The sequence below is a fragment of the Bufo gargarizans genome, chromosome 2 (assembly GCF_014858855.1).
Source record: "Bufo gargarizans isolate SCDJY-AF-19 chromosome 2, ASM1485885v1, whole genome shotgun sequence".
Classification (NCBI taxonomy): Eukaryota; Metazoa; Chordata; class Amphibia; order Anura; family Bufonidae; genus Bufo; species Bufo gargarizans.
Window position 1 is genome coordinate 142,451,994 of NC_058081.1, and position 24,884 is coordinate 142,476,877.

Genomic DNA, 24,884 nt, shown 5'->3' on the forward strand with positions numbered 1-24,884 from the left:
AGTTTGGGGGAGTCGTGCTGCATATGGGCGTAGTAAAGAATCCAAAACGTTAGGCAATATTGGAGTTCTGACATTTTCTACCAGACTCCAATTTAGGCCTCATGCACACGGCCGTTGTTTTGGTCCACATCCGAGCGGATTCACTTCAATGGGGCCGCAAAAGATGCAGACAGCACTCCGTGTGCTGTTCGCATCTGTTGCTCCGTTCCGTGGACCCGCAAAAGAAATATAACCTGTCCTATTCTTGTCCGCGCTTTGCAGACAATAGGCAGTTATATTAAAGGCTGTCTGTGCCGTTCTGAAAACTGCGGAACGCAAAAAACAGAACGGTCGTCTACATGAGTCCTTACACAGTCAGACCATGATCCGGAAGAGATTTGAATCAAACCGAAAATTCCTACGCTACAATGACAATAAACAGTGCCCACCCCAAGACGACCCAACATTTAACTGCTTAAGGTTAAGCCTGTCATTGACCACTTCAGAAACAAGTTTGCTGAGGTGTACAACCCAGAGAAAAATATGTCAGTGTAGATGAGTCCCTATTATTGTTCAAAGGGGGATTAGATTCCGCCAATACCTGCGTAGCATACGCGCAATGTATGTCATAAAAATATACAAACTCTGTGAGAGTAGTTCTGGGTACACCCACAAATTCTGCGTTTAAGAAGGGAAAGATTCCAGAATAGAACCCCCACAAACCCAGGCTGGGGAGGGTCCCAGGAAGTAATGGTGCCAGAGTTGTACCAGGGCAACATTTTCTAGGTCAAGTCCCCCAGACAGCAAGGAAGGGAAGGACCCAAAAAAGATGCAGGGTGTGTCACAAAAAAGAGTGATAAGGAAAGACACCATTTACCAATGTGAAAGCTGCCCTGAAAAACCTGGCCTGTTCATGCAGGACTGCTTCAGAATTCTTCCATGGAATATTACGGTAATTTTTATGCTCCCTGAAAGATTTCCACTTTATATCTGATTTAGTCCACCTCGCTTGAATATCCACTTTCCAACAACCACTACATATTATTTTCTGCGAGACCGTTTGGTAAAAAGTACCCTTCTACCCTTTCGTACGGGGGTGCCGTTTCCGAAATGGGGTCACTTGGGGTTTTTCATTTCTTTGGACCTCAGGAAATTTATTTAATGCGACATGGCACCTAAATACATGTATGTTTATTCAGGCCTGCAAAAAAACTGTTTTTGCACTTTGCCTCTGAAGACCTGCTGTGAGTCAATACAGCAGGCTACGAGCACATATGGGGTGTTCGCAAAATGGGGAGAAAATTGGGAACATATATTGGGGTGCATTTTCTCCTTTAACTCCGTGTGAAAGTGAAAAATTGGGGTCTGCTAGTAATTTTCAATTTTTACAAATGTGTGCTTTGAATCTCTCTCATTTCTGCCTTCTGTGAGACACACCTGTTTGGTAAAAAGTACCCTTTCCACCACCACCACTTAAAATGTTCGTACAGGGGTGTAGTTTCTGGAATGGGGTCACTTTTTGGGGGTTTCCACTATAGGGCCACCTCAGGGTGTCTTCATATGTGACATAGTTCCCAATTACCATTCCAACTAAATCCTCTCTCCTAACCGCCATATGGTGCTCCTTCCACTCTGAAGTCTGCCGTGCGGCCATACATAATTTGTTGAGCACATATGGGGTGTTGGCGTATTCAGGGGTAAATGGGTAACAAAATGTGGTGTGCATTTTGTCCCGTTACCCCTTGTAAAAGTGAAAAATGTGGGTGCAAAGCAACATTTTTCGGGAATTTTTTTTTAATTTTTCATTTTCACAGCAAAGCGTTTCCCAATTCTGTGAAACGCCCGATGGGTCAAAGTGATCACTACACACCTTAAAATATTCCTTGAGGGGTGTAGTTTCCAGAATGGGGTCACTTTTTGGGGATTTCCATTGTAGGGCCACCTCATGGTGTCTTCATATGCGACATAGCTCCCAATTACCATTCCAGTTAAATCTGCTCTCCAAAAGCCGTATGGTGCTCCTTCCACTCTGAAGCCTGCTGTGCGCCCATACTTCGTTTTTTTGAGCACACATGGGTGTTTCTGTAAACTCCAGATTCAGGGTCATAGATTTTATGTTTTGTTTGCCTGTTAACTCTTAATGTGTTGAAGAAAAAAAATAGATTAAAAATGTAAAAATTCTCGTGGGGCCCCTAAAGGGTTAACAAAAGTTTGTAAAATCAGTTTTGAATAGCTTGAGGGGTGTAGTTTCTAAAATGGGGTGATTTATGGGTGCTTTCTAATATGTAAGCCCCAGAAAGTGACTTAATAACAGAACTGGTCCTGAAAAAAAATTTGAGTTTGGAAAGGTTCTTAAAAATTTTAAGATTTGCTTCTAAACTTCTAAATGTCATTTTCAAAATGATTTAAACATGAAGTAGACATATGGGGAATGTAAAGTACCGTATTTTCCAGCATATAAGACGACCCCCAACTTTTCCAGTTAAAATATAGTGTTTGGGCTATACTCGCCGTATAATACTACCCCTCTAACACTATTTACTTTGGCATCAAGATCTGCAGGTAATTGTTGTGCAATTTTTATCTTTGATCTATCTGAGCAGGCTACTGGGGGAGCTTTTGGCCGGCATCAACATCATGTAATTCCTGTTGGGATGCTAATATCTTGCCTTCTGGTAACGCTTTATCTACGCCTCCTTTTTTGAACATCTCTAGCTAAGTATCGCTCCATTTATACTATCGCCCTTGTATCATTTATCACATCTATATCATGGTTGGACTATGTCCAAATGTTTACCTACTTCCTGATGAGCCTGACTTTGTACAGGTGAAACGCGTTGAGGTTCGTGTAATAAGATGTGCATACCAAAAAACGTGCGTATTGTTTATTTGAGAGGAACGGTGATTTTCCCAGAATCTGGATCGCCTTCCATTATTCTCTTTTTTTTTTTTGTATCTGTAATAATTGTATTTTACCTTCAGAGAGGGCAGGTGGCGACCCCATCATTTGAACCACCTTCCACCTCCGGTGTCTCTTCCCTTATCGAGAGTTTATATCTGATATTTTTTTTCCCCGGTTAGGGTCAATCTAGGGATTTCATAGCCTTAGGTTCAGGGACAGGGAACCCCCACCATCAGGGGGTCACCCTGGGCTGAGCAGTTATTAGGGCTGTTAGGGTAAGCATCGTGTCTGCCCTGCCCTTTTTTCAGACCCTGTCCTCGTTTGGTCTATTCCTCGAACCGCCAAGTCTATAGACAGTGTTGTGTCACTAGTAAATGTTTTGTGTAGGGGCCACTACTCCCCTGTCAAAAGAAATTTATATATAACCCTTTTGAAATGTAGTACACCTTGTCGGTATATACATACCTATACCCGCACTATCATTAATAAAAGGTATTTTTAAAAGTCACTAATTCCAAAAGCTATATACTTAAAACTCATGTGATAAAACAAAATCTAAAAATAAAATAAAAAATCTGATCATTAGGCAATTTTTATCTTTTGCCTCAGTACAATATTATGCCTTTCCAAGACTCTAGTACACCAGGATACAGTGGCTTTAAATCTGTTGCTGTGATCTGGGTTAGATTAGGATCACTGAAGTGCAAACAAACGCATTTTATCCCGTGTCACTACATTTTTCCGTTTTGGCGATGCTCATTCACCATGTCTGCTAAGTGTTTTTCGAGTTCTGGCCAATGTGGGCCTCTTCTTAATGCACACTTACCCCTTGGTATGCTCTAATGCATGGATGTCAAACTCATGGTCCTCCAGATGTTGCAAAACTACAACTCCCAGCATTCCCTGATAGCTGCAGTATGCCCAGGCATGATGGGAGTTGTAGTTTTGCAACAGCTGGAGGGCCACGAGTTTGACATCCCTGCTCTAATGCGTTTTCATTTGCTTTCCAGTCCCGAACCATCTTTTCTGTTACTCCATATTGCCTTGCAGCAGCGCAGTTATTATGTTCCATGACAAAGTTTATAACTTTAAGTCTGAAACTGGCTTCATATTTCCTTCTTCTTGCTGGTAGAGCCATGATGGGGTCTTGACTGTTAGCCATTTGTATACTGTACTGTATGAACCGGTACAGATACTGGTGATGTACTGTATTCACCACCACATGTATCTGCTCCCTAATAGACTGTTTTTTCACCACAGATAAGATGCACACCAAACTTCATTAGAGATCAGTCGTTCTAACATTAGAATTGGCTGAAGTGCAGATACTCCTGCTTCCCCCTGCCTTCCCTCAGAATCGCCAATCCAACCCAGTATACAAACAACCAGCCAATCACTGCAAGCGATGTACCGGTATTTTCTGTGCACACTGCATACAAAGCTTGGACTGCATACAAAGCTCTCCTTGCTTGCCCAGCCCTCCCCGTCTTCAAGACGATCTGAGCGGTAGTACGCAATGCGATACTGCCGGCATGAGAAAACCACTGGGAGAGGGGGCTGCTTCAGGAGCAGCTGGCCGGGATTCAGTGCACGGTGGTCCAGCTAGCCTCCAGTCCGGCTAGTAAGTAAATTTCAGCACGCTGTATACCGGCATATAAGACGACACCCGGCGTATAAGGCTACCCCCGACTTTTGAGAATATTTTCATGTGTTAAAAAGTAGTCTTACACGCAGGAAAATAGAGTAATTAACATTTTTGAAGGTATTACTATTATAAAAAGGAGGGAAATTGAAATTTGGAAGTTTTTCGGGGTGAATTTTGTTATTTTTTTATAAATAAAAATGACTTTTTTTAACTCCATTTTACCACTATCTTGAAGTACAATATGTGATTTGCATAGCTTCTGAGTTATTCAATAAAATATATCTGTATAGCACCACCTGCAGTTTGTTTTTATTTTTATTTATTTTTTATTTCTTTGACCTGCTCACCGAGAAGGCCGCACATGCTCCGTTTCATCCTTCAACTGCCCCCTGAGCCGTGATGGGGAGAGCTGAGACACGCCCCCTGAGCTGCAGCAGAAAAGACACTCCCCTTAAGCTGTCAGCTTGATATAAATCTAGCAGAGCAATGAATGGGGAGATCTCTGGATCCATGTGAGGTACAGAGCTGGTTCTGTTAGAAAGAGATTGTCATGGACTATATGATGACGGGTTTTTATTTTTTTACATTAGTCAAAAGGAAAACCCCTTTAACTTGAATGATGCAATAAGTTCACATGAAGTAATGAGATCTGAGCAGTAGCCACTATTAAATGAATACACATCACAGGAATCAGGTGTCAATAGATGGAGCAAAGTTTAAACCGCTGCTTTTGTGGTCATGGCAGCGTCCTTTGAAACGACCCAAAGCACTTACGTAATCTGCCTCTTCCTATCATCTCTCTCGTCTGTTACTTGCCAACAATGATTTTGATAAACATAGTTCATTGCATGCAACATCCTGTCGGGGACACTTTCTAATGTCCACTAAAATGAGTAGGATGTCACGGTTGATAATTGACAGAATGTAAAAAGATAAAATTACTAGTGTATTCAAACCATTATATGGAATATATTATGCTAATGCATATAGGCTTGCTCTCGGGGCTCAGCAACCTTTGGCACTTCAGTTCTAAAACTTGTTTTGAAACATGACCCTTCTATTAGAGTTCACAGAACAGCTGGGCATGCTGGGAGTTGTAGTTTCACAACTGCAAGAGTGCTGATCCCTGATCTACTCCAATTAGCTATTAACCAACTAGCTGCAAAGTTTTATCATGGCGCAGCGCTATATACAGTACTTGCTAATGACCAAAATTAAAGGGAACCTGTCACCAGGATTTTGGCCATAGAGCTGGGGACATGGGCTGCTAGATGGCCGCTAGCACATCTGCAATACCCAGTCCCCATAGCTCTGTGTGCTTTTATTGTGTTAAAAAACAGTTTTGATCGATATGCAAATTAACCTCATATGTGTCCTGTATCCGGAGATGAGTCCAGCGGAAAGGAGCCCAGCACCGCCCCGCGTCCTCCGAATCGCCTCCTTGCTGGCTGACGTCACAGAGCTGGAGCGCCGAAATCTCGCGATGCGCGAGCTAGCGCATACACAGTGTCGGCATCATGTTCATTCCCTGTGCTGGCATCAATTCAGCCTCCTTTCCCCATAAAAAGAAAAATAATAATTTGCACAGCTGCATCCCATAATGCCCATACTATTAAAGCGAATGCTGTAACGAAAAAAAAAAAAAAAAAAAAAATGGCCAATTCATAATTTTTTTGGAGCTTTATCTCCCCCCCAAAAATTTGATAAAAAGTGAGCAAAATGGCATACACACTGAAAACTATGGATCACCCCGCAAAAAAATTGAGCCCCCACACAGCGCCATAGACAAACATTGAAAAATTACATGGTGATGCAAAGCAAATATCAGGTTTCTTTTTTCCAAAGTTTTTAGTTGTATTAAAACACAAGAAAAACTATACAAATGTGGTATCATTGTAATCGTACGGACCCGGTGAATGAAGGGAACGGGTCATTTTTACGGCACAGGGAATGCCGTAAAAATGAAAATCTTAAAACTATGGTGAAATAGCATTTTTTTTTCCAGTTTCACCACATTTACAATTGTTTTTCAGCTTATCACTACACTGGAAGCAATATTAAATGGTCCATTAGAAATTGCAATTTGTCCTGCCAAAAGGCAAGCCCTCATACAGATATGTGAACAGAAAAATAAGAAGGTTATGGCTCTGGGAAGGCAGAGAGTGAAAAACAAAAATGGAAAATCCCAACGTCTTAAAAGGGTTAAATCATATTTTTGTTTAGAATCTTTGGTGATTTTCTTTACTTTTTCCATGTCACTATTTAATAAAAGATCCTAAAATTCAGCAATTTTTGCACTGTAAACCTTATATGTTAATAACACTTTATAGCAGTCATCTCATTATCAGACAGAACAAGACCAATATAAACACAGATCATCAACTACTTCTGCACAATGACATTTGCACAAATCACAGAGCAGGTCTAGAAAAATATTGTATAGATCTTCAATGCATCCCCTCCTGTCAATTGTGTCTATGGCCTACAGTGGCTGCTGTAAAACCTCTCTAAATACTGTTAACAGATTAGGCAAGATGGCTGTCCACCTAATCAGGAAATATAATAAAAAAATAATAATCTACAATTATAGGTGTCATATTCCCTTTAAGCCAGTCTTATAAACCACAGAGACAGCAGTGATAAAAAAAAATAAAAAATTTGTAATGTCAAAACCTGTGCAAAATGTACTGTTAATCCAGAAGTAGCAAGCAAAGTGCTGCAATGCTTTCTAGATTTTATATACTGTGTTTTATAACAATATGAACATCTTTGTCACCTTGAGACAAGCCATTATGAGCTGCGAGAGGCTAAAGAATAGAAGGCATTCTTTAGCATACCGCTATGTATTCAGCAAGATTTCACCAGTTGCAATATAAGTATAAAGGTTCCTATATGGCAGGCATGTCCAAAGTACGGCCCTCCAGCTGTTGCAAAACTACAACTCCTAGCATGCCTGGATAGCTTACAGCTATCCAGGAATGCTATATGGTCTTCAGCTAAGGCTTTGTTCATGATGGAGTCACTGGTTTCAATTTTACAGCATCCATGATGGATCAATTTTGTTACAGACTAACCTATCCTGCCTATAAGGGTAACGAAAACCTGATTGAATGGAAGCTTTATAGCCGTTTTTGCGGTTCACAAAACTGTCTGCATCCTTTGTGGTCCTATTAAAATAAATAAATCCACATCCGACCTGCACAAAATTCGGATCAGATGCGGACAAAAACAAAAGAAGTGTACATGAGCCCTTACCAGGACTTGCTGTTCGCACATTTCCATTCCATAACAGCAAGCAAAGGTCTTATAAACTATGAGGAATTGAAACACAAGTGGACCCAATTCAGACTACTCTGCACTACTTTTCATTACACAAAGACAGCACTTCAATTACAGATAAATATAAACATGATTAGGTGACCTTTCATGCAGTTTATGCCCCCTTCAGGCAGACGATAGGAACTTGTCCATGTTCTGGACGGTTAACGTGGCAGGGGTCTAAAACACGCACACATGATGTCTACAGCCCATTTTATCTCATTTGAATGGCAGGGGGAAAAAAAAAAGTCTCGGTGCTGTTGGAAGCATTGCCCATCTGAAACCTGACTAAGGGCTCAGGCACACAATCGTATGTTCAGGCCGCCTCTAATCCGGGCCACAAAAGATGCAGACAGCACACCGTGCACTCTCCATGTCTGTATGTCTGTTCCGTGGCCACCACAAAAATTATAGAACATGTCCTATGGGATAAGGACATTTCTGCATGAGTCAAAAAAACAGACATCTTCATTAAACACACCTGTGTTTGAAACACGTCAAATGCTTTTGTGGAGTGCTGGATCCTACTTCTTTCATGTCTTTCGGATTTAACCTGATCATTTGCGTGCACTGGACTTTATTGTATAAGGTGAGCTGGAGTACATTTATATGTTAATCTTCATTAACCGTATCTCCATCACCATACTTCTATAGATATCAGTAGTAGGGTCATTAAAGATGGCACCCTCTTCAGAGAAGGCAGCATAGCTGCAGGGTTTTGAAGAAAATTAACCCCTCAAATGTCACGGTCAATTGTGATCACAGTATTCAAGGCGGCTTTTTTCCTAGGAGCCCAGCATCCCCAGGGCCTCAATGGCTTCCATGCATGGGGATGGGGGAAGCTGTTCATTCTCTGCAATAGCTTTGGTCTCTCTGAAAAATCTGAGACTATTATGGCTGTAGTTCTTATGCAGGTGGCAGGGCTCCACAAGACCATAGCGGATCTCCTATACACTACAATGATAATTGCTGTGTATAGGAGAAGCCATCTGAAGATAGCATATAAAAAAATAAAAATAAATGGAAATTATCCCCTTTACTACTACTAATAAAAGATTATTTGCACTGCTATGTCCCAAAATTCATATTAAAATATAAATGTATTTATTCTGCACAGTGAATGCAGGGCGGGAGGGGGGAGTGAGAAAATAGCCAAATTTGCCATTTTTCTGTCACTTCACCTACAAAAAAAAAAAAAAAAAAAAAAAAAAAAAAAAAAAAAAAAATATATAAAATGCTTTTTTTTACACATTCCAAATTGGCATCAGTAAAAACTACAAATCACACAAAAATAAGGGCCCTCATACGACTTTATAGACTGAAAGGGGTATTCTAGGAAGCAGAGACAGTTGCCTGTAATGATGAAGAAAGAGCAGTCCGTCGGCTCCCTGCTCCATCAATACTCCCAGTGTGCTCTCCACACTGCAGGTCTGGACAGGGAGTGGGGAGTGGGGCCGGCCGAGTGCTCCGTGTGTCCTGCTGTTGGTGTTGCTGCTGCTGGGGAACAAGGCAAGTATGTGGAGTTATTTTTTTTTTTACTGCCTGTGAAGGGGGCACTTAGCTGGGCATATTACTGTGAGGGGGGCACATATCTGGACAAAACCTTTGAAGGGGCACAATGTGGGCAAAAAATACTGTGCGGAGGCATAAAAGGAGGAATAATTACTATGTTGGGGCCTTTAGGGGACTGGCTGGAAGTAGGTGTCCCTCTCCCTTCTTTTCAAAAGTTAGGAGGCATGCTGATCAGTGGCGGGTGCCGGTGTTGGACCCCCACCGATTGGCTATTGAGGATAGGTCATCAAGATATACTGCCTGCACAACTATATATTTATTTAAAAAAATAATTATGGGGTCCAGAATTTGCTAATAAATAAAAACTATGGGCACATTTATTAAGAAGGCGTTTTAGACTTCTAAGCCGTCTTTAGATTTAGCCCTATTTCTACGCATGAAACAGACGTAGCAAACGGTGAATGAGACAGGTCCGCTGGACCGTCCACTTTTTTAGACCTGATTTGAGCGGAGAGAAGAAGTCGCAAATTGCTAGCTGTTGTGCCGCAATCTGCGCCTGAAATTGGAGAACAATTTATGAACACTTGATTTTCTCAGAAATAATGTAATCTACATTGATCATCATTTGAAGGATTTTTTTGTACGGGGTACACCATGCCATTAGAACAGTGTTTTCCAAAATAACCAAAGTATAGCAACATAAAACCTTTATTTTTCAGAAAACCTGATGATCATAATTAGAGAACAGCAATGACTGTAGCACAGAGAAATATTCTAACAAAATTTTCTGAAGGTTACACCAGTCACCAAACAGTAGGAAGTGTACAGGCCCTTGCTTTGAATGACTTCAGCACATCTGCGACCACAGGACATCACTAGTCTCTCACACTGCTCTGGTGCGATTTTGGTCCACTCTTCTTCCAGTCTCTTCAACAGTTCTGCGACTGTTGTGGGTTTCTTGACCATAACTTTGTCACCAAGGATTTTCCAGAGGTTTTCTATTGGGTTTAGATCAAGACTCTGGGCTGGCCATTTCATTGTTTCAATGTTTCCCGTTTCAAGGAACTGCTTTACCCGTTTTTCTGTGTGACGGGGGGCATTGTCCTGCATGAAAATTGCTGGCTGATTGAGTGATGAACTCAACGCAAGGAAAGAACCATTTGTTGTTGAAGGTTCTGATACACACTTGCATTCACTCTGCCATGTAGCTGTATGAGAGGTCCAACTCCTGCTGCAGAAAACATTCCCCAAACCATGACACTTCCTCACCGACTTCTTTACACGCTTTGGGTTCAGTCTTTCCCCAGTTTGTCGACGAACAACGTTTCCCATCAGACCCAAATAAATAAACTTGCTTTCATCACTAACATTAACTCTGGACCGCTTGCTTCTCCTCTGTCCACACAACATGCTCCTCAGCAAGGCGAGTCTAGCCTTTTGATTCTTTCTGCTAATGAGAGGTTTGGTCACCTGGAGACAATGTATGACGAGACAGATCCTTACCCTGTTCAGTGCTGAACTGGCAAGCAATTCCAGCTGCAGTGTTGAAACGATTACCCATGGAGATTCTCCGCATTATCCTGTCCTCTCTTGCATTTCTCTTTCGAGGGCGACCACCCTTCTTGGGGGACTTGAATGACTTGGGGGACTTGAATGAGTTTGTGATGTTGTAAAGATGCAATATTCTAGAAATCACAGACTTTGAACAACCAACTTCTCTTGCTATGGCTGATAGGGTAACCCCCTTTGGCGTTCATCTGGACAACCTGCTGCCGGAGGGTTTCAGTCACTTTGGAACGGCACACCGTTTTGGCAAAGTCAGTGTAAACTGGAAAGTTAGGCTGCCAGATCATTAAGGAAATTAGCACCAGTTGCCAGATTAACACCAATAACTTGCAGGTATCTGAAAGTGTTCTATAATTTTGATCAGTGTTCTTTTTCAATTTTCTCATTTACATTTTTATTCTGTGCTTTAGAATAAATACAATTTATAAAATAATCTTAAAATACTGCTATTTTACTCATGTTAGGATATATTCACATAGGACTACACTATGACTGACATTTTGGAAATTGTGTATTGTTCTCTATATATTTGATCGCCACTGCCGGTGTATTTCAGCTTAATAAATGACCCCTCATGTTTTTATTTTGTTTTAAGTATTAAAAACACAAGAAAAACTATATAAAATGTGTTACTGCTGTAATTGTACAGACCAGAATAATAAAGTGAACAGGTCAGTTTACTGCATAGGGAACGCCATACAAACTAACCCCATAATATTATGCAATTATGTGTTTAGTTTTTTTCCTCCAATTCTGCCCCATTTGGATTTTTTCCAGTGTTCCCACTACACCATACTTTTTAAAGCCAGCTATTACAGATGCGACAATAACCAATGCATCTATATATTTTTTTATTTATTGTAAATGGCTTGATTTAGAGAAAGGGTTTTTTATACTTTAACCTTTAATTTGTTTTAAAACAATTTTTATATAGTTTTTTTTGCCTACCACGGGACAAGTTTTGAGGGTCTGTTTCAATGCTGTGCAGTACATACTGGAAGAGACGGATGTGGGCTTGTGCAAAGTAAACTGCTTTAAAGGGGACATCCTACCAATGAAATGCGAAGCCCCCTCCCCCCCCCCCATCCCCATCAATATACCCACACAATGTACTTACCAGGCTTACCGGCACCCGAATCACTTCTGAAGCCTGCACGGCTGCCGCTGCATCTCCCTGTTGTGCGGATGAAAACATCCAACGGCAGACGGTGATGGGTACGAGCCTCCCTAGCGTCACCCGCGATGCTAGGGAGGCTTCTCCCTGTCATTGCCTGCCATTGGCAAAGACCCTCTCAAAAGGATCTCTCCCTCCCTGGAAAGCCCACAAGCTAAACAAAACATAAGACAGAGTTCACACTTCAGTTATTTGGTCAGTTATTGGGAGGCAAAACCAGTAGTGAAGCCTGTTCTGCGTTTTCTGACCCACAGCTGGTTTTAGCTCACAATAAGGGCTCATGCACATAGCCATTGCAGTTTTTGCAGTCCCCAAATCGCAGTTATTGGCCGTGAGCATTCCGCATTTTGCAAATTGGAACGTCCTGCCTATAGAACAGTCCTAGCCTTGTCCATAAAAAAGTAAAATATAGGACACGTTTTATTTTTTGCGGGTGCTGCGGAATGGGCATAAAGATGTGGATAGCACAGAGTGTGCAGTCTGCATTTTTCGTGGACCCAGTGAATTTAATGGGTCTGCATCCAATCCAATGCAAAAAATGCGGATCAGAAGAGGACTAAAAATACAGTTGTGTGACTAGGGTATAACTGATGGAGATAATTGACCAAATAACTGAAGTGTAAACTCAAATTGACTTACTAAATAGATCCCTTTTTGGTATTAAACAAAATGAATAATTGGAAACCATATGGTACATTTCAAAACAGGGGTAATTTAAAAATATCGACACCTTCCCCAAATTTGTTATAGTCTGTTACACAGAACGGCTTGTGCTCTTCAGTAGCCACAATCTCCCTAACTGCCAGGATGGTGTCTGCATGTACAGTGGTGAGCATATAAATAGATTTCCTGCCCTTTCACGTTGCTGTAAGTAGCTGGTCACCCGTAAGTCTGAAGAATGTTCCACTCTCCGAACACTTGGATAGCAGTGGTTGTGGGAACATCATTTTATTTTTGCACACTGCTCGACAAGCCCCTGTATTTCCAGCATGGATGGATTTAAAAATAAGATGAAGATTACTCTTACCGGTAATTGGATTTTCCGTAAAGCCTCCACAACGGCACTAAGCAGGAGGGTACCCCACCTCCCAGGGACAGGAAACAACGTAGAGAACTAAGTTAAAACGCCTCCTCCCCTTTACCTTCTCCAGTAAATACCCAAGGATGATGCTGAAGAAAATGAGACTTATTTTGGGAGAGAGATATTTTTTTTCATTCATTAGCACGTAACAATCGAAAAGTATCAGGGTGGGAAAAAAAACCCAGTGCCGTTGTGGAGGCTATACGGAAAATCCAATTACCGGTAAGAGTAATCTTCATCTTTTCCGTACGCCTCACCAACAGCACTAAGCAGGAGGATTAACAAAGAAATCAGGCTAGGGAGGGACTATTGCAGACAGAACTTTTCATCTGAAGGACAAGTCCCTGTTAGACTGTACATCCAGCCTATAGTGATTAAAAAAAAAAAAAAAAAATGTTGATGGACTAGACCTGGCAGATTTGAGACAAAGAAGCTGAGGCATTTTCTGCCAAGAGGCAGACACTTCTCTTGTGGAATGGGCTTTTAATTCAGTTGGTGGAGAGAGTCCTTTTTCTTTATATGCCATGCTGAAGTCATTTTAATCCAGCGAGCGATGGTAGCCTTAGAAGCTGCCTGTCCCCGATTTTGTCCTGCATATTGAACCAGCAAACGGTCTGTTTTCCTTAGTTCTTTCGTAGAATCTAGATAAGACAGCACGAATCTACGCACATCCAAATGATGAAACTTCAATTCCTTAGATGATTTTGCTTGGGCGCAGAATGTAGGCAACAAGATTTCCTGCTGACAGTGAAATTTCGAGAACACTTTTGGTCATTAAGAAGGTTCGTGTCTTAGAAGTAGTCTGTTTTATGATATGCCTGTTATATTACATACTCACTACATTACATTACTCTTTGCCTATCATGTAATACTGTGATACTATTATTTGCATGTATTGTGTGCAGGCTAATTTCTTTCCTTGTATGTTTGTAATTTTCAAAAAACGTCAAATAAAAATCTTTAAAAATAAAAATAAAAATCAGAAGAAGAAGTAGTCTGTTTACAGGACAAGGCTTGAATTTCTCTGATTCTCCTAGCCGAGGTGATGGCTATAAGAAAGGCTGTTTTTAGAGATAGGAGTCCGAGAGAGATTTTGTGGAGAGGCTCAAATGGATGATCCATTAAGACAGAAAGGACCAGGTTAAGATCCCAGGGAGGGATCGTAGATCTATGAACAGTATGCAGCCTACTGGCCCCCTTAATGAACCTCTTGACCGAATCCAACCCGGCCAACCTGACCTCCATAAAAAGGCACTAAGAGCTGCCATCTGGACCTTAATGGTGCTAACTCTGAGTCCTTTGTCGAGACCTTTTTGCAAAAAGTCTAAAATTACCTTAGTATCAGGTGGTAAAGTAGGCTTCCAGGAGTCTTTGGAAAAGTTCCAAGATGGATGATGGATGTGACCGGTTTTCTGCTGGAAAGAAGTGTTGATGACTGAATCGGATAATCCTTTTGATTTCAGGATGGACCGTTCAAAATCCAGGCAGTGAGCTTTAACTGGCTGATTGTTGGATGCCTGAAATCAGCAGAAGGTCCGGGATCTGAGGAAGAATCCAGTACCTTTCTGGATAGACTCAGAAGTAGGGATAACCATGCCCTTTCTGGCCAAAATGTGGCAATCAGGATCACATGAGAGCGTTCTTCTGCAATCTTTGTCAGGACTTTTGTGATCAACTGGATTGGTGGGAAGGCATATAGAAGATCTGGCAGCCAAGGCCCTGAAAAGCAATCCACTCTTGTTGGGTTGTCCCTGAATGAGAGGGAATATAAAAAATAAAATAAAATAAAAAAAGAAGGATCTGTTTGCTCGTTTCTCTGAGAAGCAAAGAGATCCACCTTCAGATGTCCCCATTTGCAGCACATTTTAAAAAAAGACTAATCTCTTGAGGCTCCACTCTCCTGGGAATAACCCTCCGGCTCAGGAAGTCTGCTAGAATGTTCTCTTCTGCTCTCAGATGGACTGAGGAGATTGACTATGTGCGTCTTGGCCCAGGAAAAAAGAAAAAATCCGGGATGCAATTTGGCACAGAGTCCGGCTTCTTGTGCCCCCGTTTGTTTAGATATACAACAATAGTGCTGTTGTCTGAGAGGATCTTGACATTCTGGAAGTGAATGACTGGTAAAAACGCCCATAGAGCCAAAAATACTGCTAGTAGCTGTGACGGACTGAACTGTCACTGGGGCTGATGGAGAAGCCTGAGGGCCAGCCTCCTTCCTACAGACTATGGACCCAGAATTATGGAGACCCCCTCAGACCTTTTGGGGTTACAAGGAACTATGAACCCTGATTTATGTGTGGAATTTATATTCCACATATTTCCTATTGCCCCTTAAAAGGTGCATGGTGTGGATCCAGCAACACAAAAAGGGTTAATTCTGCACCGAGACTCCCACTGATTATGTTAGTAATGGGATTAAGTAGCTAATTAGAATAGCAGCCGACTCCTAGATGAGTAGATCACCCTATGATACACTCAGGAGATAATCCCATCACATGTGTCTCCTCTCTTCCTATTCATTCATTATGGAGGGGGTGAAGATGTCTGTTTGCATGTTATTCATGGTTGATTGAGTTATATTTTTAGACTTCTTGAACTGTATGTATACCGAGTTGATCTTCAATAAAGAGAGTTCCTGTTTTACCCTTCATCATGTTGAGGCTGGTGTTTGGGTAACTGATCGATACTGGGGATTGCTATACGCTGAAGATTTGCTATACTCCCCTGGCTATAACTACTAGTTCTTCTCTAAGAGCTGATCCTGCTCTCTGGATTTAGGAGAGGTTCAACCACTGGAGCCTTGTCATAGGTCCAGAGTGGGTAGGAGACGGTTAGACCTCAACCAAGCTTTGGCGGTTCGTGGGGTCTGCAGTGCTTACGTGTGTGTCAAGTGGAGTGCGTGGAGTCCTCGGGAAGCAGTAGGAGCATCCATCAACGGAGGAACCCGGTCGGGGTGCTAGGAGATCCGTTACAGTAGCTCTTTTGCGTTTGAGGATAATGGGAGAATGTCTGGGTCCCATGTTCCCTGTACTAGTTGCTCTTTGCAGTGGGCCCCCCAACCTGACCCGCTTGCGTCCGTTGTTATGACCACCTGATTTGTGGCCCGCCAAGGAACTCCCTGTTTCAGGTTAGACATGTTCAGCCACCAATATAGGGAGCTTTTGACTTTCAGGGAGAGGGTCACAGACCTGTCCAATGACCGTGAACTTCTGTTCCAATGTTTCAGGAGAAACTTCAGCAAGGGTTTTCCGTGGAACTGAGACCACTTGACTGCCGGAATTGTTGAAGTCATAAGCCCCAAAATTTTCATGATCCTCCTGAAGGAAACCTTTTTGAGCTGCTGAAAAGCAGAGATCTTTGAAATGAGGTATTTTTTCTTAGATTCTGGAAGAAAGGAGATCATTTGATGGGAATCCACCTGTATCCCCAAAAATACCTTTACTCTGGTGGGTATTAGATCCGATTTTTCCAATTTCAACTTCCAGCCCAGAGACTTGAGGACAGTTAAAACAGTCCTCAGATGATCCTGCAGAAGTATCTGTGAGGATGCTGAAATGAGGAAATAGTCTAGGTATGGGATAAAAATTCTCCTTCTGATGAAAAAAACTTGATACCTCAGCTATTTTTGTAAATACCCTGGGAGCTCACGCCAGGCCGAAAGTTAGAACTTGAAACTGTAGATGTATAAGGTGATCTTCCAAGAATTCTGTGAATCGTAGATATTTGATGTTTTTGATAAATTGGTACATGGTAATATGCGTCCGCTAAGTCGAGCGTTACCATGTAACAATACCGTGTTAACAAATTGATTGTTGATTTCACAGTCTCCATCTTGAATTTCTTGTATTGGATTAACCTGAGATATTTTAGGTTAATAATAGCTCTGAAGGAGCCTTTAGTTGTTTATTTTAATAGGAATATTGGGGAGTAGAAGCCTGTGCCCATCTGGTCTTCTGGGACTGGAATAACGGCTTCTTTCTTTAACAATAGGAGAATCTGAGACGCTAAGAGATGGTGATCTACTCTAAGTTTCTTGTTTATTACGAACCTGTCTGAAGGTGGAGAGGAAAGTTCTAGCTTGTATCCCTGATTATGTCCAGAATCCAAGGGGAGTTGGAGATTCCTTCCCATGCCGTGCAGAACTTTTTTAGTCTCCCCCTACAGAATCTCCGGCGTCATAAACTTGACTGCTTAGAAATTTTGTCCCAGTTAAAGAGGAATCCTCTACCTCTACCTTTTGATGCCATGAACCTAAGCTATCTTTTTTTCTCTGTTCTTGCCTCCCCCTTTTCTGGTTTCGAAATGATCGCCGCTGCTGGAAGAACTTTGTCTCAGTCGGGAACCCTTTCTTCCCATCAGAAGCTTTTTCCAGAATATCACCCAGAACTGAACCAAAAAGTCTGTCTCCTTCACAGGGGATACCACAAAGTCTATTTTTGGAAGCAGCATCCCCTGTCCAGGATCTTAACCAAAAAGACCTACTTGCCGTATTTGAAAGAGCTGCAGATCTAGCGGATAAATTAACCAAGTCTGCAGAAGCGTCAGCTAAAAAAAATTAGAAGCTTGTTTCAAAATCGGCAGAGAAGATAAAATGTCTTCTCTAGGGGGTGCCTGAGACCAAATGTTCCTCCAGCTGCGACAACCACAAGGATAAGGACCTAGCTGTGTAAGTAGCTGCAATGCTTGGTCCTAACACAGCGGTATTAGATTCCCAGGATCTTATTAGAACTTATTCGCACTTTTTATCCATGGCGTCTTTTAAGAGCCCCACGTCTTCAAATGGCCGGAATGCTTTTTTTTATTCTGGCTATAGGCGCATCTACCTTCGGAGTCTTATCCCAGTGGGCTGAGTCATCCTTGTTAAAAGGGATATTACCTTTTAAATACGTTAGATGTACCAGCCCTTGTTTCAGGATCCTTCCACTCTTCAGAAATAAGTTTTTTTAATGTTGTCATGGACCGGAAAAACTCTTTTCTTACTATTTCCTAGACCCCTGAATATCTGATTTTGAACGGACTGGATCCCTCTTGACTCCTCAATGTTTAAGGTGGATCGAATCGCCTTTAGAGAAAAAAAAAAGAAAGAGTCTGTTTCTTCTATTGAACACCAGGGGTCTGCCTGCTTCATCCTCAGAGGAAGAGGCCGACTCAGAAGAATCCATGCCTTATGCTACCTCCAGGTCCCAATCCATCTGGGGTTCTATATTAGATCTAGAGGTGGAGGGTTTCTGGGGTAGGGAGGCTATTTTTGCCTCAACGGCCGAGCTGACTTCTTCTCTAATGATGGTTCTCAGATTATCCACCAAGGAAGGGGCCTCATCAGACAATCTTGTCTGTGCATTTTTGGCAGATGGGTCTCTTACTGTGACCTGCCAACTGCTTTTTACAGATCGCACATTTCTTTTTCTGCGCAGTTTCCCCACTCCTTCCGACATCTCTGCTCTGAAAGCACAGAAAACTCCTCCTAACTAAGGAGTAGGAAATGAGTGGGGAACCTCCACCAGCGAACCAAAACAGTGGCACAAATGTGAAGATAGAAATATAATTTTCTCTGAAGAGGAGGCTTACCGGGCTGAGGGCCTTAGGGGTATCGGACGGCTTCTCCACAGGGAGAGACATAGCGAGTGTATAAACCGGAACGCCAAAAATCCTCTGCACAGCGTCCCGATCTCCTTCTTAACTACTTCCTGGTGACAGGGTACGGGCGGGAAGTCTCGCGGTATGTGCCGTGACCATGTGACCCGATCTCGCGAGATTTCAGCCTAACAGCGTCTCGCGTGCCGTCCGTCCCCTCTGTAGGCTCTGATATGAGCCGTTTGCTGCCCGGGGCTGCCCTGAAAGAAGGACTTACGCAGAAGCAAGCGGCGGGAACCATCTCCTGAACTCTGCAAGAACATCCGCAATACCCAGTCCCCATAGCTCTGTGTGCTTTTATTGTGGGGAAAAAACAGATTTGATCCATTTGCAAATTACCCCGAGCTGTGTCCTGTACGTGAGATGAGTCCAGCGTGAAGGAGCGCAGCACTGCCCCGCATCCTCAGAATCTTCTCCTTGCTCCCCGACGTCAGACAGCCAGAGCGCCGTAATCTCGCGATGCGCGAGCGCCGTTTCTTCCCTGAGGCTGATGCCAGCACAGGGAAGGAACACTGAGGACAATGCGCATGCGCTAGCTCGCGCATCGCGAGATTACGGCGCGCTGGCTGACATCGGGAAGCAAGGAGGAGATTCTGAGGATGCGGAGTAGTGCTGCACTCCTTCGCGCTGGACTTCTCACATACAGGACACATCTCGGGGTAATATCAGGAAGTATTACTTTACTGAGAGAGTAGTGGATGCATGAAATAGCCTTCCTGCAGAAGTGGTAGCTGCAAATACAGTGAAGGAGTTTAAGCATGCATGGGATAGGCATAAGGCCATCCTTCATATAAGATAGGACCAGGGGCTATTCATAGTATTCAGTATATTGGGCAGACTAGATGGGCCCATGACAGTTCCGATTACCGCCGCCCGGTGAACGGAACCCGGTGCCTGCTCAAATCATTGAGCAGGCACCTTGGTTAAATGCGTGGGGGGGGGGGGGGGGGGTCCCGTGAACCTGCGGTTTGCAGCTTTTACCTGAAGCGATGGCGGCGGTGCCATCGGGTCCCCATGGGGCTGTAGGGGGAACCCGATGGCATGGAAGGCAGTGCGATGCCTGCGAGATCCAGCCCCCTGGATCTCACGGGCCGGAAGCTGTATGAGTAATACACACAGTATTACTCATACAGCCAATGCATTCCAAAACAGAAGTAATGGAATGCATTGTAAAGGATTAGACCCCCAGAAGTTCAGGTCCCAAAGTGGGACAAAAAAAAAAAAAAAAAAAAGGTTTTCCCCCAAAAATATTTTGTTTCATGTAAATATAAAACAAAAATGTCATTTTCCACAAATAAAGTAAAAAAAAAAAAAAAAAAAAAAAAAAATTGGTAAAAGAAATAAGAATACATATTAGGTACCGCCGCGCCCGTATCGACCGGCTCTATAAACATATCACATGACCTAACCCCTCAGATGAACACCGTAAAAAATAAAAACTGTGCTAAATAAACAATTTTTTGGGCACCTTACATCACAAAAAGTACAACAGCAAGCGATCAAAAAGGTTTTTGCCCACCAAAATAGTACTAATCTAACCGTCGCCTCCTCCCACAAAAAATTAGCCCCTACCCGAGAATCACCCAAAAAAAAAAACAAAAAAAAAAACACCAACAACTATGGCTCAGAATATGGAGACACTAAAACATCATTTTTTTTTGTTTCAAAAAAGCTACATCCGTGACAACCTGGTCTATAAAATTATCACATGACCTAACCTGTCAGATGAATGTTGTAAATAACAAAAAATAAAAACGGTGCCAAAACAGCCATTTCTTGTTATCTTGCCTCACAAAAAGTGTAATATAAAAGAAACCAAAAAAATCATATGTACCCTAAACTAGTACCAACAATACTGCCACCCTATCCCGTAGTTTCTAAAATGGGGCCACCTGCCTTCCAAAAACCGTATGGCATTCCTTTCCTTCTGCGCCCTGCCGTGTGCCCGTACAGTAGTTTACGACCACATATGGGGTGTTTCTGTAAACTACAGAATCAGGGCCATAAATAATAAGTTTGGTTTGGCTGTTAACGCTTGCTTTGCAACTGGAAAAAAAAAAATATTAAAATGGAAAATTTGCCAACAAAGTGAAATTTTGAAATTGTATCTCTATTTTCTATTAAATTCTTGTGGAACACCTAAAGGGTTAACAAAGTTTGTAAAATCAGTTTTGAATACCTTGAGGGTGGTTTCTATTATGTAAGCCTCCCAAAGTGACTTCAGACCTGAAGTGGTCCCTAAAAATTGGGTTTTGCTTCTAAACTCCTAAGCCTTGTAACATCCCCAAAAAATAAAATATTCCCAAAATTATCCAAACATGAAGTAGACATATGGGGAATATAAAGTAATAACTATTTTTGGAGGTATTACTATGTATTATAGAAGTAGAGAAATTGAAACTTGGAAATTTGCAATTTTTTACTATTTTTTTTGTAAATTTGGTATTGTTTTTTAAAAATAAAATTATTTTTTTTTTTTTTACTTCATTTTACCAGTGTCATGAAGTACAATATGTGACGAAAAAACAATCTCAGAATGGCCTGGATAAGTCAAAGTGTTTTAAAGTTATCAGCACTTAAAGTGACACTGGTCAGATTTGCAAAAAATGACCAAGTCCCTAAGGCAGGTATCCTCAAACTGCAGCCCTCCAGCTGTTGTAAAACTACAACTCCCACAATGCCCTGCTATAGGTTGATACCTGTAGGCTGTTCGGGCATGCTGGGATTTGTAGTTTTGCAACAGCTGGAGGGCCGCAGTTTGAGGATGCCTGCCCTAAGGTGAAATAGGGCCGAGTCCTTAAGGGGTTAAGCAAACCGTGACTCTGCATCGCCGTGCGAATCTGGTCGATTTTGGATCCTGGTATAACTTGATTTTTGTAAATGAATTCACCCCTAGCGTTCCAGTACGGCTTGTTAGCCAATTGTCCTAGTTTGTTCAACAAAAGTTCAGCATTTTTCCTATACCTAACATTAAGTATCTCTTAAACATTGTCTCCACTAGAAACGTAATTTGTCAATCGTTGTTGATCGGGTTGCGGCTGCGTAATCAAAGTTAGGGTTGACATTTCTTTACCAGTCTGTTTGTTGAGCATTAAGTATCTCTGTAACACATTAGTGTATCTCTATTTTTTCATCATCTGAAAGGTATTTTCTGTGTTGTATTTCGCTAATTTCGACGTCTAAACGCTGCGTAGCGGTTTGGCGCATGTCTGTTGTTTCTACGGATTTTTTTATTTTATTTTTTCTCTGCATACTCCATTATGAGCCGCCGACTCTATTAGCTATAAAGCTAGTGATTAAAAGGTATTGCAAAGCCGAGCAGCGAACCAATAAAACCGCCGCTCTGGTTCACAATGTGCTTCTTGTTTTTAATGGGGTGGCTTTTATCGCTTAATTTCTTTAAAGCCTTGCGCCATCTTTTCTGTATAATTTTTAGTCGCTCTCTAAAAGGCATCTTTCCTTTAAGGATGTTGAGAGCGATCTCACCAATAGCAGATATCAAATCATTACTGGCGCTGCATAACATTGCTTTTCGGTTTTGTTTTGACCAACGCTTTTAGAAGATCCCAATTACGTCGGATCCCGTTTGACATCTTTACAGGAGAGGCGATGCTACCAAGAATGACAGTCAAGATGCAAAATATCACATTTTAGAGCTTCTTTTTGCACACATAAGCCACTGGAAGATCTGGCAGGAACAAACCACTTCTTAGCCGTGGTTACTCGGATGTATCAGCTCTTAAATCTACGAGTAAATAGCCGTAAGGCGCTTGTGTAGCATCTTCAAATGCTTCTAAAAAGAAACGTGTTTTACCAGGGTACATTTGCCGAGCCAACGTAATAAATTACAGGTTATTACGAGGGTTCTTAAAAAGGAGCATGTATTTAGTGTTTAAAGAGGACCTTTCACCGATCCTGACATTGTGAACTAAGTATACAGACATGGACAGCGGCACCCGGGAATCTCACTGCACTTATTATCCCTGGGCGCCGCTCTGTTCTCCCGCTATGCCCTCCGGTATCTCCGCTCACTAAGTTATAGTAGGCGGAGATCTCAGTCACTAAGTTATAGTAGGTGGGGTCTACCCTTGTTCTGCTGTAGCGCTGGCCAATCGCAGCGCGGAGCTCACAGCCTGGGAGGTTATTTTCTCCCAGGCTGTGAGCTCAGCGCTGGCCAATCGCATCGCAACAGCAGAACAAGGGCAGACTCAGCCTACCACAACTTAGTGACCGGAGATACCGGAGGGCATAGCGGGAGAACAGAGCGGCGCCCAGGGATAATAGTAAGTGTAGCGAGATCCCCGGGCGCCGCTCTCCATGTCTGTATACTTAGTTCACAATGTCAGGATCGGTGAAAGGTCCTCTTTAAATTTATGGTCCTTCTTTTCTTACCCTGACAAAAAAAATGCTCAACATTTCTGTGGTGCACGTATTTGGTGAAAGCGTTTTGCATTTCAAAATTTTTGCAAGCCGCCTCCATAAGATCATCAACCGCCAAATTTACCTTGTCCTGCTGGAATAGGTCAGAGTCTGTAAAATTTTGCGGTATTCCTCGATAAACCTAATTTTTGTAAACAAACGGGTTAGCTCGTCGTACAACTTCTGCCATGCATAAAACCAAATGACATTGTCAGGTTTGTGCGACATTAGCGTATCCGCTTGTATTAACCGTTTTACAAAAAAAACTCTTTCCGGAATTTGAGGGTCCTGCTAAAATACAAGAAAACGGGTGTTGAAATTGCACGGCCATGTTTAATAGCCGAAAGGTAATGTTGTAAAGTACGTCGGCAGTTGTCTTTGTGAAGACGCACTTTTGCGTTTTACGTAACGGTCTTGTCTCTATGGCCCAAGGCTTCCTATTTCTAAAAATGCAGTTTTGTTCTACATCTATTGTTTTCTGCGTCTTGGGATTGCGTGAGTAATCCAACACAAGGTCTTTTAAGCTGTCAAAATTAAGTCGAGTGTTAGCAACATTGAGAGTTATACCCTTAATCTTTAATACGGTTTTCCCATTGTGGAGTTTGTAGCCGTACGTCTTCGGACCCGCAGATACACACCTCGGCAATGTACGTGTCAGCGAGTATTTCACTAGTTAGTTGGTTCACCAAGAAAATCGCCCAATGCGGGTTCCAGTCGCCATCTCTACTTACAAATATGACGGAGTCTGTGTCGTGATAAAGACCATGTTCTTGCAATCTGTCTAGGAGTGTGTATAATTCGAGTCTGGCATAGGCGGTTGTAAAAAAGGCTATGAAAAAGGTTTATATTTTTGTTGAGCATTTAGTGCTCTTTTACATACCGCCAATTAACTACAGCTGAAAGATAGATAGTTAGGATAGAACCTTAATATTTTATTTTTAAAGATATTAGGACGTGTCCGAGCATGTTTTGACAACTGTTGGCTATTGTCACAGCTGCTGGTACATAAGGGTGACTGTCTTGTGACACATGTATAAACATTGTGGACTTCTAAATTTAGTAGGTGTTTGTACAAATTGATGAACAGATGGTGTATTAGAAGATAGATACGCGTTATTGGCACCCGGGAAAGTTGGATGCCACAATTAGCTATTGTTAATATTTATAAGTGATACATATATGCGTTAGATGTGATCAAATATTTTGCTTCAATCATGCGTGCCTTAGATTTTTTTTTAAACAGGATCGTATATAATTAAAGCAAATTTTAATCATCTCACCTGCCGGATTTAACAAAGGGACTGCGTCAGTTCCCCTTCCAGGACCTGTGGTGACATCAAAGCTACTTTAGCTTTAGGAAGATAAACGTTGACAACGGCTAATTGATCCGTCTATAATGGCTTAGTAAGAGGTTAATACAATATTTTATTTTCAAAGAAATTAAAACAATTAAAATTACTGCCGCATTATCAGATCTAACAGAATAAAAGGGGCGTTGAATGGGCGGTATTACATCAAAGGTCCTTTAGCTTTAGGAAGCTAGATGAATCAATTAGCCATTGTCAATATTTATAATTGCTTTTATAATGATTAGCAAGAGGTTAATACAAGCCTAATATTTCATTTTTAAAGATATTAAAACTTAATTGAATTA

The 24,884-nt window shown here is 41.9% G+C and overlaps 1 protein-coding gene across 5 annotated transcripts in view; it reads right to left on the reverse strand.

Annotated features, from left to right (window-relative positions):
• EDC3 (enhancer of mRNA decapping 3) overlaps positions 1-24,884 on the reverse strand; it is a 76,492-nt gene that overhangs the window by 35,293 nt on the left and 16,315 nt on the right. For 3 of the 5 annotated variants that reach the window (XM_044283238.1, XM_044283239.1, XM_044283240.1), the window contains exon 5: positions 24,511-24,555. The exons of the other annotated variants lie outside the window; for them this stretch is intronic. In XM_044283238.1, coding sequence (XP_044139173.1) covers positions 24,511-24,555 — 45 coding nt within the window. The remainder of the gene's footprint in view (positions 1-24,510; positions 24,556-24,884) is intronic. 5 annotated transcript variants of the gene reach the window in all.